This window comes from Chelonoidis abingdonii, chromosome 3, assembly GCF_003597395.2.
Source record: "Chelonoidis abingdonii isolate Lonesome George chromosome 3, CheloAbing_2.0, whole genome shotgun sequence".
NCBI lineage: Eukaryota > Metazoa > Chordata > Testudines > Testudinidae > Chelonoidis > Chelonoidis abingdonii.
Window position 1 is genome coordinate 169,552,726 of NC_133771.1, and position 15,136 is coordinate 169,567,861.

Sequence of the window (15,136 nt, forward strand, 5' to 3'; positions counted from 1 at the left end):
GGGGGGGGGGAAGCATGGGAAGACTGAAAAAATTGAGTTTGTTTAGTGTAGAGAAGAGAAGACTGGGCGGGGGGGGCATGATAATACTTTTCAAGTACATAAAAGGTTGTTACAAGGAAGGAGAGAAGTTATTCTTTAAACCTCTGAAGATAAGACAAGAAACAATGGGCTTAAATTGCAGCAAGGATGATTTAGGTTGAACATGAGGACAAACTTCGTAACTGTCAGGATAATTGAGCACTGGAATAAATGGACTAGGGAGGTTGTGGAATCTCTGTCATTAGAGATTTTAAGGAGCAAGTTAGAAAAACACCTGTCAGGGTTGGTCTAGATAATACTTAGTTCTTCCATGAGTGAAGGGGACTGGACTAGAAGACCTCTTGAGGTCCCTTCCAGTCCTAAATTTCTATGATTCTATGACTATTGTGAAAGACTCATACAATCAGGGAAATTAGCTGACTATAAATGTGGAAATAATCAAAGTAAACCTACTGAATCAACAGAGATTCTCTCTCTCATCTCCAGTGTTACTTGTAGCCAAAGAGTTGAAAATTTTTTAGACTTTTCACATAGCAGTCTGATTTTAAGTTGCTGATATCCTGCTATATGTTAAACTTTCAGATCCATTTTCTGCCATTTCTGTTGATGAAACTGTGTCCAAAATTAATACAAATAAAGAATTGCATCTCAAGAATAAGTAATCTGTATAGTATCTATAACAGAATCTTGATGGCCATGTTTTGATAGAAGATCTCTCCTTAGATTGCAATGTGTCACTGAAGCAAGTAACTTAAAAGAACAGTTTCTCACAATGTAGTGAAGTGCAAATAGTATTTTAAAATAGACTATCCAAAGAAGGAGAGAACATGCTGTCCTGATAGAGCAGAGACGTGGGTCCTCAACAGAATGATGATCGCTCAAGCGCCCATAATCTTGGAGTGTTCCTGGACCTGAAGGAAGTAGACTGAAATTAGCTGTCTAATGACGAGCAAGTAGTTTGGAGCATGATTAGATAGTGGGAGCTCTCAGGACCAAGTTTGAACTGAGTGACATTGGTTATTTCCAGGTACAACTATGAGGCTACTACTCAAAATAAAGTGTTCCTCCACTCAAAGCAACTCTCTCTTGTTAAGTTACTGCTAACATTTACAATATATGCAATATTAATTTCCAAACTAATACATTAATGCGCTGTTACATTTTGCACAGAAAATATTAATAATCAGGAAGTGTGGAAGCTAAGAATCCTACAGCAACATTAACTCAGTCTACTTGCACATATATAATATTTACACCTGGAGACTCCTAACCTATAACTAGATAGATAGGTGCAGACACACACTTGCACCCATGCACTGTTCCAGGTGAGGCTCCACAAATGCAAAGGTCCAAATTGCAGGACTGGATGCTTAGCCAAAAAACTCCAGATCAATACTACCAACGTGTACTGAAGCAGAGTTAATGATAGTGCAGGAAGCTTTAACTCTTGCATTTTGTGATTTTTAAATGTTATTCCAACTGCTTGGTTAACACCTGGTTGTTTAGAGCTTATAGGGGCAGAGAAGGCCTCCAATAGCATAGTCATTAAAATGGATAGTTAGTCTTTGAAGTTCACACCTCATTAAGGCAAGGTTGTGGGAAAGGATGAGTTTCGATCTTTGCTACCACTACTGTTCTGTTGAAGAAAGCTTCCTGCAAGGCTGGACTACCAAGGCAGCAGCACATTGTTTGCACTGAGATGGATGCACTGTGCCAACAGAAAGTGTTTTTCATCTTTAAAAAAGGGACAGAAATTTCTGGAACTCTAAAATGAGGAGATCTGCAGCCGTGGCACCAGTTCAGGTATTTCTTGCTGGGGCAAATTCCACTCCTGCTCCCCCCAGCAGGTACCCCACTTGTTCTTTCCCTGCACAGACCCCAGGTCTCCCTCAGCCAGAGAGGGTATGTCTTCAGAAAGAGTATGTTAAGCACCTGCGGCTAACCTGTGTCAGCTGACTTGAGCTTGCCGAGCTTAGGCCGCAGGGCTGTAAAATTGTGGTGCAGCCATTTGGGCTCAGGTAGGAGCTCTGGGATCCTCCCCCTACTGGGGTCCCAGAGCTCAAGCTTTAGTCTGAAACCAAATATTTACACGGCAATTTTACAGCCCAACTGCCCAAGCCCTGTGAGCCCGAGTCAGCAGACACGGGCCAGCTGCGGGTGTTTAACTGCAGCATAGGCATACTCAGAGTCTCCCCTCTCTCTTAGCCATACAGTGCATGAACCAGTGCCACCAAAAGCCGAGTTCTCGGCTGACTCCCCTGCACTCTGCCCCGCAGGAAAGGACTCCTTACGTTTCCTCTCACAACATCATTTCGCCTGACTGCCCCTCCATTTGGATGGAGGAGCAGCCAGGCCAAATTTGAGTAGAAATGCGACTCTGTGCACCTGGTCGCAATGCCACTCACTGAAATTTGGCCCAGCCATTGCAAAGTGTGCCTTCTTCTGGTCAGGACAAATTTCAGCAGCATTGGAACCATGCAGCCAGAGCAATGTTTCAGGCTCCTCTAGCAGTAGCCAAACTGATTTAACATGGAAGCAGTGCTTAAAAATGGTCAGGAAAGGCTCCCGCCAGCTCCGTGGCCTATGGAACTTTGATCAATGCAGAAGCCTTGAGAGGGGGCATTTGCCCCCTTCCCCAGCATCCCTAATTGGCACCAGAGATCTGGAGGTTTTCCTGTTCCTGAGGTTAAGGTAGTGAGGTGTTTTGCGTTGTTTGAAAATACAAAGAAGTATTTGGCTGTGATTCAGAGACATGTACAATCTTCCTCCTGTAAGCTGGCGCAGCAGCACCTTCTGTGCAAGTCAGGTTGAGCAGAGACAAAGTGCAATGTCACGGTGGGGGGGTCCGAATTCAAGTTTTAGCAGATGCCAATGGCCCATATTCTACCATCTAGTCACACTGCATAGCCCCTTATTCCATTTGATTTTAGGGGGACTAACAGAGTGAAGTGCTTCTCAATGCTAAGTTCTGAAGCCATCTTTTAAATTGTTTATAACCTTATTATTCAACCAGTCTTTATCAAGCGTGATCACTGACTATGTACATGCCTTAGTTATGGACCACCTGCATGCCAAGTTTCAAAGTTCAACCTGTGTGTGAATTCAGCAGGAAGTGTACAAGGCATTTTAAATTTTAAAGCAAGGAACTTTTCCCCTTTCACAGAGAGCTCAAACAGCTGAATAGATTTTGCTCAAACTTCCCGAAACAGTTCATGTCTGGACAGAACTCACAAGTGAAAAAATCTCAGCCACTAAAGTAATTTGAGGTTTTTGTTGTATATTTTTAAAGCTAGTTTATAACCTCTTGTTTTCAAAACTTCTTAAGTGAAACTGTTTAGCCATCTCATTTTTGCCAGGCATTACCACTTGGTCACTAAATAAAATTAGCAGTTTTCAGTTTGAAGCACAGGATTTACCAGAAAAACTAAGACGCACATTGTATCCCATTGGGTTTAATAAAAATGGTTCTAAGAAAACATACCAATCTCTAAATTATTTCCAATTTTGCTCATCACAAGTGCCTCACACATTTGTATGTTTGTTACAATTTTATATTTAAAGCTGTTATAAGATTTATGTTTCTCATTATTGTATATTTGTTAAGTTTGTATTTTTAAAATCTTTCTGTGGCATGTTCAGTCTGAACTGCTTTTTTTTCTTAAATTGCCTTTTTCAGGGATCAGGCATACCCTCACTGAAACTGGAAATATCCTAAGGAAAACAAAATGTTTCCTAAAAAACAAAAAGTTTAGTGCAATAACTTTTATAGAGGAGCTACATAACATATCAAACTACAGCTCAGTTGAACAGTGGTATAGTTATCAGCTCTTTCAGATTCTAAGATAATTGGAAAAAATCCTATCAAATATTGCATGAACTTGAGGTCCTAAAGAGAAATATGTTATGTAGGCTCCATGAGAAAATGAAAACTGCTCATCTGTTTTCCAAGTGAAACATTTTAGGTGATTGCTCTAACCTGGGGCACAGTACATTCTCTCCATAGCATCGTTGTCACAGGAATCTTCAACCTCACTCCACCTGCTAAAATACGTTAGCTGAATGTGTCCTAAAAACAAAACGACAGGAGAAATCAAAACATTTTCCCTTCCATTTTCTACAGAAGTGAACTGTAATTACTCCTTTTGTAGCTAAAAACAGTATCATTAAGAATAATGGCATCATTAAGTACTAGAAGCTATTACTGGGGGTGAATTTGCTGCACTGATAATGAAGCTCTAGACAGGAAATGAAGATACTAATTACAAGATAAAACGCCTACCCAGTTAATTGGAAGCAACAGCGAATAAAAAAAAATGCATTTTCAAAAGTTCCTGACCTCTATCATTCAATAAGATGTTGTTTGGGTTCAAATCGCGGCACATAATTCCTTCTCTATGTAAAGCATCAAGGGCTACAACCATTTCAGCTGCCCATCTTTGAATGCAACCCTCTGGGATGTAAAATCTGGATGTTAGTGCTAGTTTTTTGTCGAGGTCCTGAAAAATGTGATGTATTTCCTTCTCTCCTTCTAGTGCTATTTCACTCTTGCCCTCCACTACTGTCTCTTTGCTTTCAGCTTTTGGTAAGAGAGCAGGGTTTGTTCTCTCTTTAACAAAGTCTTCCGTTTGATCAGAAAATAGCAACATTGCTTGATTTCTTACATTGCCTCCATCTAAGCTATGCTCTTTAGCACCTGAGAGTGAGTTAGAAATAAATAAGAAATTTTCTTCTGTGCTTGTTGCATTTAATGATGAGGAAGAAATTTCTCCAAGTCCTTGAAACTGAGCCACATCTTCTGAACTAGCCAGGTCAATGTCAGACGTAAATAGTGTCCTGACAATTTCCTGAGTGATATCATATTGTCCGTCCGATTCCTTGCTAGAAGGATGGCCCAATTCTGGCACCACATGATTCAACTTTTGATCAAGTGCTTTGCATTGCTCTGTACTATTATTTAATTGTAAGACATCAGGAGTTTCTAACAGTTTGCTTTCCAAGATGTTTACATCAGTCTTTGTAAGCTTTTTGGGCCTAACCACTGGTGCTTCTTCCAGTTTCTCAGATACACCAGGTAAATTTATCAGAAGATCAGGCCTCCCTTCATCAGCACTACTTACATCATCAAAAGCAGCATCCTTAAAAGAAATTACCGGCACAGAGTCATTGGAACCCCGGCTTATTGTATCCTGGGCTCTAAAGCCCACCTTGCTTTCCATGGTTTCAAGACTCCTCTCATGATCTGGTGCAGAAAAAAATGGCTTTAAAGATTCTGATTTTAAGCTATACAATTTATCTCCAAAATCAAGCCCCAGAAGTTCACTGGTGCTGTCTTTACTGTCTATTCTGAAGAATTCCATAGGGCTGTGCTTGGATTTACTTAATGAGTCTGATATCCTAGTAGGACTAAGTACTTCCAGGTCAGCATCTTCAGGGAAAAACTTTAGCTCCCGAGAGGTGATCTGAGAGCTGAAGCTATCATTGCCACCTAAAGTATGTGCCTGTAAACATCCTAACTCTTTGGTTTTAAGATCTTCTCCCTCTGGTTTCAACACAGGTTCCTCATTTAAAGAGCCAGGATCAATTTTTTCTTGCCCATATTCATTGCATAATGTTAAATAACTAATAGTGCATTCTTCTTCTGAACTTGACCCAGAATCTGTCCATTTGGGAGAACCTTCTTGACCATCTTCCTGGTTACTACTCTCATCTTGAGAACTTGGTGTAAGGCTGCTCTTCAGTGGTATAACTCTCAGCACATTCCCCCCACTGCTTCCTCTGGAGTCAACACTACTGCTGATTTCTGTAGGGCTAGGGGTTGGCAGCTGCAAGTGAATTTTAGTAGAACTTTTGAGTTCATGGATTTCAAAGCTTTCTTCGGGGCTTCTGTTTAAGAATTTACTGATGTAAGACCACAGTTTGCCTCCTATAAAAGAAGAAAAAGAAAAATCACAATTTAACTCAGAACTAAAAACTGTTTCATTATGAGATATAAAATACACAAGTGTAAATTACTTCCTTATGCCAATTAGAGGAAGTTATAACTGCTATTTCAATACAGAATAGCTAGAGGGACCCTGTCGACTTAACTCATAGTTCAAACAAATTTATTAATACATTCATGTTAGTAGCATCATCTTAGATTATTAAAATAGAAAGAATGTTTAAAATCCTACAGAGTTGTCTCTAACCAAGTTGTTTCAGGATTACAACTGCTCTTCCGTTTCAGGACACATTAAGCATCAGAGAAAATAAGGTTCCCCACAAACATTCTGCATTTCCTGAGATGCTTCTGAAACACAGCTCCAATCTTCTATGTGACAACAGGGGAGGAAAAAAGGAGAGATGGAATAAAGGAGGAATCATTATCAAGTTCTATGGTTCCCCCCTCTTCAGTTTTGTTGATATTAGTGCCCCTCCGCTCCCTAATAGTAGGATACAGATACAGATATTTCTTTTCTTGCTTTCTGAAGATATCTTATTGGTCTGTTAAATCAGGATTTCTTGCCAAGTTAAGATTTCTTCCCTGATACCTTGCTATATTATGCCATTTTTTTTTTTGCTGGGGGGGCAGGTGGATTTTAATCAATACACTTCAGTAACAAATATCAGAATCTATGGCTAAAGAGGAAGGAATAAGACAGAGCATCTGTCTCTGTCCCAACCCAAGCCCAGTTCTCTCATCTCTGAAAAGTCCAAGAAAGTTACAGTACTTGGCTGCAGTTAAGCTTTGGAAATAATACAATTGGACTGTTACTCTTCAAAAGCTTGAAAATTCTATTAATGTTTGTTATAAACAATTACAGACCATGGGTACAAAGCAGAAGGTTGCACAAAATGAAATTAGATGATATTAGAATAATAGAATCATAGAAGATTAGCATTGGAAAAGACCTCAGGAGGTCATCTAGTCCAACCCCCTGCTCAAAGCAGGACCAATCCTAACTAAATCATCCCAGCCAGGGGTTTGTCAAGCTGGGCCTTAAAAACCTCTAAGGATGGAGATTCTACCACTTCCCTAGGTAACCCATTCCAGTGCTTCATCACCCTCCTAGTGAGATAGTTTTTCCTAATATCCAACCTAGACCTCCCACACTGCAACTTGAAACCATTCCTCCTTGTTCTGTCATCTGCCACCACTGAAAAAAGCCTAGCTCCATTCTCTTTGGAACCCCCCTTAAGCTAGTTGAAGGCTGCTATCAAATCCTCCCTCATTCTTCTCTTCTGCAGACTAAATAAGACCAGTTCCCTCAGCCTCTCCTCATAAGTAATGTGCCCCAGCCCCCAATCTGCTGGACTCTCTCCAATTTGTTCTATTGTGCTTGCTTGGGCCTAAGAAATTAACTTCAAGCAGGAGAGAGAGGTCCTAGAAAACTTTCAAGGGGGACAAATGAGAATTCAAGCAGTTCCCTTTCAAATTAACAGAATTTACTGAAATTCCTGAAAGTACATGTGATCTAACAAGATCTTGACTAGCTATGATGAAGCTAAGTGTATCAAATAAAAAAATATTAATAGAAAATTCTAACAGTTTGGAAACTGATGGTAAGGAGGACAATTTGGATCTATTCACGTACATGATCTTAACCTACAAGATGTAAACAGGTGTCAGGGTGTCATCACCTTGACATTCCCATATAATTAAATGTGACTGTCCCAGCTACATGGGAAGGAAAACCTGGAGAGGGTCCCGATATAGAAAACACCGAGAATCAATCATTGATTATATCATAATTTTAGATCCCGATTTTAAGATGTTCATGGTTACCGTGAATACATATCTGTATTCAAATGAGTTATATGGAATGTTATCTCATTTTATTGTATTCCATAAAAGTTTTAGAGCTGGTCAAATTTTGGGAGGGTTGCTAAAGTTTGATGCTTTGTCCACAATTTACCCCTCCCCCTCACACAAAGAATTCAAAACAAAAATGTTTTAAACAGTTCGTTAAAAAAATATAGTTTCAAATTTTCAGTTCTGAGTTCACTACTGCCACCATTTCTCTCTCATTTTAGCAGCAGCAGAGGGAAGGGGGCCGAATGTGGGGTTGAGGAACCACTCTTCCCTCTTCACCTATCCCTTTTGACTTTTTTCCCCAATTTGAAAAAAAGAGGGAGCAAAAGTGAAAGTGGGATTTTTATTCCACAATTCTGACTGAAAATTTCAAAAATAATTTATTTTTTGTTAAGTTTTGTTGAAATCATGTTTTTAAATGCTAAAAATTTGGCAAAATAATTTTGCCAATCTCATTCATTTATATATAATGGAAATATTCATGGCTTGCCTGTACCAATCAATAAACTGTATTTGACAACACTCCCCTAAACCCATCCATAAATATAGACCTGGGAACTTCTTGCACATAAGTGGACTGTAATGGAGCTTCCATATGAGAGCAGCAGTCCATTGACACTTAAAAGGTGGCAGAATGCAGGCTTAGCTTTTATACACCACTGAGGTGTTGGAAGAAACCCCCTGTCTAAGAGAGATGTGGTTGGGGCACAAGAGCTGTACTATCAGAGAACCAAAGGTGGCATGGGGACCCTGGGCATCTACATCTCCCTAGGTATTTCTGCTAGTAAGGTGACCCAGGACATTATTGGTTTTTTATGTTTCATAGACATTTGACCCTATCAATGTAAAAGACACTCAACTCACTATGTAACGATTCAAAAAGAAAACAGCACATGCAGTTTTTTTTTAAAAGGTTTTTATTTTTGATGCTTTTTAACAGAGAATACAATTCTCTTAGTCCTAGTAAGCATCGAAAGATGGTCAGCAGGCCAGCTTCCAATTATCATAGTTAAGACAAAAAAAAAAAAAATCAAGTTTACATTATTCTGACACTAGTGAAAACAGTTTAAATGGCCATACTGCCTTCCCTTCAATAATTATTCCCATTATAAACCTTCCTCCTTTAAAAGCTTAGAGAAAAAAGTTTATGATTCAATAATCACTTGTAGCAGGAAACTATGAAAAACTGTTGCTTATTGCTTTCTGATTTACAGTTAAGTGCAACTAAATGAAAAACCATTTGATTAAATGTTCAAATTCATACATATAGCTGTTTATGTATAAATATTTCAAGACTGGCCTCCTGGTCAAGTGCAAATACATAAATAAATGCTGTTCAATAATTTTGTTCAATACTGAAAAACAACAATTTTATTCCCTTCTGAAAATGCCCAATCCAGGGTCAAACAAGAGCGATATTTGTTTCTGGGTATATAATTATGTTTTTATGAGTGACACACAAATAATCTCCTCCTTCTCCCACCATGTGTTGTGTAAAATCAAGAAAACCCATTAGCAAACCATGCTAATATTGTATCAGGAATCTATAAAAACTAAAATTACAGAAGTCAGTCCACGCAAGCAGGCTTCAGTCACTTTGTCAAATATTGTCTAACGTACTAAATAACTGTGAAAAGTATCACCGCAAAACTGAAGTTTATTCATCTTCAATAGAATCACAAGAAAATTAGCATCAATGCAACCAAGTTTCCTAAATCTAATCTTTCTGCCACAACGTTGCCAGTCATTCTATACATTTTATAGTATAGATCAGGGTGGGCAAACTACGGCCCATGGGACTGCCACCCTTGTGGCACTGTGGGCCATGCGCTGCTCCCAGAAGCGGCCGGCACTACGTCCCTGTGGCTCCCAGGAGAGGGAGGACAGAGGGCTCCATGTGCTGCCCTCACCTTTGGGCACCATCCCCCACAGCTCCCATTGGCTGGGAAAGGGGAACCACAGCCCATGGGAGCTTCGGGGGGGAGGTACCCATAGGCAAGATCAGCATGCAGAGCCCTCTGCCCCTCCCTCCCCTAGGGCTAGACGCTTCCGGAAATGACGCGGGGCCAGGGCAGGCAGGCACGGAGCCTGTCTGCCCTAGCCCCAGTGCGTGCCACTGCCACCTTGGAGCTGCACCAGGTCAGGGGAGCCGCACTCCGAACACCTCTGCACCCTGCATCCCAACCCCCTGCCCTGAACCCCCGCAACACCCTGCCTGAACGTCAACCCCCACCACACCCCAATCCCCTGCCCTGAGCCCCTTGCTGCACCCCAACCCCGTCACACCCCACACCCTCCTGCACCCCAACCCCCTGCCCTGAGCCCTCTCCCGCAATCCTCCCTGCACCTCTGCCTTGAGCCCACTCCCAGACTCCACACCCCTACCCCTTTCACTGAGCCCCCTCGTACACCCCGTATCCCTCCTCTGCCCCAACCCCTTGCCCTGAGCCCCTTTCTGCACACCGCACCCCTCTCACACCTTGCACTCCCTCCCGCACCCCAATGCCCTGCCCCAGCCCTACATTCATGGCCCTGCATGCAATTTTCCCACCCAGATGTGGTCGGGCCAAAAAGTTTGCCCACCCCCGGTACATCCATTCCAAGTAAATTTTACTTTAATCAAGTACCAGTGCCAAGGCAAAAAATAATATTTGACTCATATATAGGAGACATTTTTCAGCTGAAACTTTTTTCTGCCAAAAAAATGCAGATCTGGTTGATCAAAACATTTTGTGAATTCATGTCAATGTCGGCAAATTGTTTCATTCCGGAAAAAAAATTAATTCAGAAATGTCAAAAGATGAATCCCCTGATCACTGGGCTACAGGTTACTTCGATGCGGTTCTTTCTCAAATTTCATCTGTTGAAACTGTTATGCTTTGGCTAAGTAGGTAACTATTCATTGGTCCAGAGGGAAAGAGAATCACTCTATAGCCCAATGATTAGGGAGGTGAGATACCCAAGTTTTAGTCCTTGCTCCAATTAATTTTCAGTTATTATACAAAGTAGCACATTTCCTCCACATATCTCAAAACACCTTAGACATAAGGATTAGTATAATCTCTGTGGTACATGTGGAAACTGAGGCACAGGTGAAGTGACTTGCTCAATGACACCCCATAGGGCAGTGAAAGAGACAGGAATAGACTTGGCTCTCCTAACCCCCAGTCCTGTGCCACTGGAGAACATTAGCTACAACGGAAACATATTTTTAAAAGTGAACTTGTATGCAGAAAAATGCAAACAATGCATGTATAGCACAGAGCATATTAGTCATTGAGACAGCATAGGCATGTTACAGACAGAAGACTTGATCTGCGCCTCCCAAAGAGATGAATCGTAAAAGTCAGTGTACAAGAAAGTGAATGCAATCAAATTTGAATGCAATCAAAAGCAAAGTGGCTGGGCAGTGACGCTGAACAGGAGTCCTGTTAGTTCCACAATTTTTAGATTTTCTTTTAAATGTTTTCTGTAGGGCGGGGGCGGGTGTAATGCTATTTTGAAGTAGTGACAAAGACAAGAAGATACAAAGACTTTAGGATAAGTATCATTAGGATGAAAGAAAACCTGACAGATCAGTAAATTCAGTTTCCTAACCATGCTTTAGTTTCAGTTTACAAGAGGAATTAATGTCCTGTTGAATTTTGACTCATCCAGTCTGCAGAGTTCACATCGCAGTCTGTTACATTGCAAGTTCACATCCTGAAAAACTAAGCGGATGTATCCAAAAAAACAATCCTTTAACTTTTGCTAAGTTGGCCCAAGAGTCTGCAATGGAGGGCTGTGTAACCTGATTATAGCTGAAAAATTGTGGCCATACTGGATTTGGGTTTTGCTAAATAAAGTTAAAGACAACAATCTAGGTTCCCAAATAACCATGTCCACACAGGAGAGAGAGAAGAGACGTATTGAGACACATCTACTCAAGTAATCCTTCAAAACTTTCCCAAATTCTGTACCTTAGTGGAAAAAGAGGGAAATGGTTTCAAGATTCATAAGGACCATTGTGATAATCTAGTCTGACCTCCTTTACAGCACAGGCCATAGAACTTTCTCCAAATAATTAATTTTGAACTAGGGTATATGTTTAACAGAACAAAAACAAAACAAAACAACCACCATAGTCTTGATTTATGAAAACCATGATATTCCGCCCTATTGAAAATACATCTCTCCCTACTGATCCTTTCTTTGATCACAAGCAGCATCAAGTATCTCACGTTTTGTGAGCGGCACTGCTGGCAGAAAAAATAAAATCCAGATCTTGTAAAGAGGAGATGCAGCCACTAGTCAACCTCATAATATATAAAATGATTAAACATACATACTTATGTGTGTGCAGTGCCCGATGTAACTGGGACCTCACTTCTGGGCACTACCGTAACATAAGCAATAACTCCAATGCATAATAACAGTAGCAGCAGTGGAGGCTGTAGTGTACATAGGACGTAGGAGTTTATCACCAGAATCTCTAACATGACAGTACAGTAGTTAAAAACAGAGTCCTACATATATTACCACCTTCACCATTGCTAACTGTGGTGGCGAATAACTGGTACAAAGTTTGCTAGCATAGAAGAAGCCTGTGTGCCCACCATCTGACAAAAATTGAGAGAGAGATACCATTTCAAACCAGCCTTTGGCCAAGAACAGAACAGACACTACTACATTCTTGGGACTGGCAACAGAATCTTTAGGGCTAGTAATGTAATCCATTCTGACGAGCAAGTCTCTAGTTTGGCAAGACAGACCACCACTGAATTGTTGTCCATTAGTTCCCATACCCTGAAAGCCTCTTCAATTTGAAGTTTCTTGAGTTCTCTCCAGACTGATAGGAGCTCCAGCTTGTTTATGCTTAAAGAGATTTGACAGTTTCCAACAGCCACTTAAAGTTTGATGTACCACAGAAGCCCCCCAGCCTGTTTCTGAAGCATCTGTTTCTAAAATTTCTGGCATTGGTAGTGCCAAAGAAAACTGAGGCCTTGTTAATACCACACTGGCTCTCCACCACAGTAGATCTTGCCAAATGCTTTCTGACAAAGCTACCAGATAACTTTGTGGACTTTCTTGCCTCTAACACACCCCTCTAAAGCCCTCTAACGTTTTGTGACCATGGGAAGAGTTTATAAGGGAATCCACCAGCCCCATTAACTGCGTTTGGAGGAATGACAGCATCACCACTTCTGGGTAAAACAAGAATGTTTTCTTCTTAATCAAAGAATGTTTGGGGGTCAAGTTTTCTGAGTCCGGTTTAAAACCCAATAGTTTTAAACCTGACAGCGGATATAAGATGTGCAGTAAAGGGAGTGGGTGTAAAATCAACAGCAAAGCCCTTCGCAAATAAGCAGTTACCTTCATACGCAACTTTACCACCTCATCTGAACAGGCCTTAATCCAAATGGTTTTCCAGTTAAAATTAACATTTTTAACCTTGAACTTCCTAATGGTACAACTGGCCTTTAAGCATGATAAGCCACCATGGAGCAATATATAAACCAAATGTTTTATTCGCTCAATGCTCCTTTCTAATGAAACAGAACTTTTTGAAGTTTGGATGCAAAGGAGACATACAGGAGTGACACACAGTTTTAGGCATTTACCCTGAAACAGGCACTGACCCTGAAGCTTTTATCCATTCCCAAAGATGACTGCAAAGCATACCCTGCCTGTTTATCTTTTTTTGTTTTTAACTGGGAGCAGTACTGCTAGTACCTCAAAGTGACTAAGCAGCCTTTTTAGCCCTATCATTACACCTTGGAGCTCTGAATAATTAGAAAGTTTTGGCTTTTGACTGATATGGGGAACCTGAAAAGCAGAGAAAGATGGTTTTTAGAGGAATGAGTGTGAGGTAGCCATAATTTACAAAAACCTCCTCTATAGGGATTTAGGTAAGATTATCTACCCTAGACATTTACAAGATTCTGGCAATCTGACTGCTATTAACCAACAGGTTTCTCCTGATGTTCTTGGTGACAAAGCCTAAACTCCCCATACAAATACAGTGTAACTTTACCCCATTTTACATTCACGGTTTCTATTTCTATTATGTCTAACAATTTAAAAGGTCTTACTGAGTCAGCCACTGTCCACTGCACCAGCTGGTATCAAAATTCCCATCCTGGGTGTCAATCACCTTCCCATTATTTTTCTTGGCAAAATTAGAAAAAGCCTCTTAGATTGGGTATCAGGACAGTCAGGATTCCAACTATTCTTGTGCTCAAGGTGTTCCAGCTATGCTTTACTAAGACAGAGATGGTAAGTGATCTTTGGTGTGGGAATCCAGATGAGCTGGGGAACCTCAAGGGCTGATGTCAGAGAATCGCTATGTATATTAGAAACCCAATGACAATTTTTTTTTAAAACTTCATTAACTGACAAAGGTCAGGGAAGAAGGATGGTCTTCTAAATAAGATACTGGACAGGGACTCTGGATTTCTGTGTTCAAATCTTGGATCTGTGATATTTCCTGTGTATAGCCTTGGATAAGTCACCACATCACTCTGTACCTCAGGTCCCCCTCTTTAAATGGAAACATCACTTCCTTTCTATCACCCTTTGTCTTGTCTATTTATACTATAAACTTTCAGGGTCAAGGGCTGTTTCTTATAATGTGTGTACACAGCATTTGGTACAAACAAACAGTTGAGGCACCTAGACACTATCAGAATATAAATAAATCAGCAACCACAACATTAAGTCAGGGTCATTTGGAGTTTGGATGATGGAAGCACAGACATCCAAGAACTTTAACCACCTTGCTATGAATATGGGGTGGCACAATTCCTCTCCGGTATCACTCGAGTACATCACTCAAGGATAGACAGAACACCCTGAAGGAGGTGGTTTAGGATGATTTCAGGCTGGGAGAGTGTTTGTGCTACTTTGTATAGTTGAGATTTAGGTAAGAACGAATAAGTGCTTATTTATAATACATTCTTTTGCATGTTTTTTCCACATTTACAAATATGTCTTCTATTAAAGAGGGGATACTACTTTTTAAATGCAATTTTTTTCCTTTATGTTTGGCTCACCGAAATAAGCTTAACTATCTCTCATAATTAGTAGTTTTTATAAGGAATAATTAACTGAGCAGCGACTGAGCTTATCACGTACCCACTTCTAGACAATATGCTGCTCTATTACTCCTATTATATAAAGGGGATTTGAGAGAAAACCCTTTGCCCTATACAATTTATACAAAGGGATTTAGCAGCAGTTGAAACAAATTAATTTTACCTAGGGAACTCAACACTTGTTATGGTTGGTTTTGGCAAGAATAAGCAGGTCAGGACAGTAACTTCTCAC

At 40.5% G+C, this 15,136-nt stretch overlaps 1 protein-coding gene across 3 annotated transcripts in view; it reads right to left on the reverse strand.

Moving 5' to 3' along the window:
- The window catches only part of RPS6KC1 (ribosomal protein S6 kinase C1), a 134,635-nt gene that overhangs the window by 17,875 nt on the left and 101,624 nt on the right, over positions 1-15,136 (reverse strand). For all 3 annotated transcript variants that reach the window (XM_032771241.2, XM_075064327.1, XM_032771244.2), the window contains 2 exons: positions 4,376-5,962; positions 4,016-4,105 (listed from right to left, as the gene is read on the reverse strand). In XM_032771241.2, the coding sequence (XP_032627132.1) occupies positions 4,016-4,105; positions 4,376-5,962 (1,677 nt within the window). The remainder of the gene's footprint in view (positions 1-4,015; positions 4,106-4,375; positions 5,963-15,136) is intronic.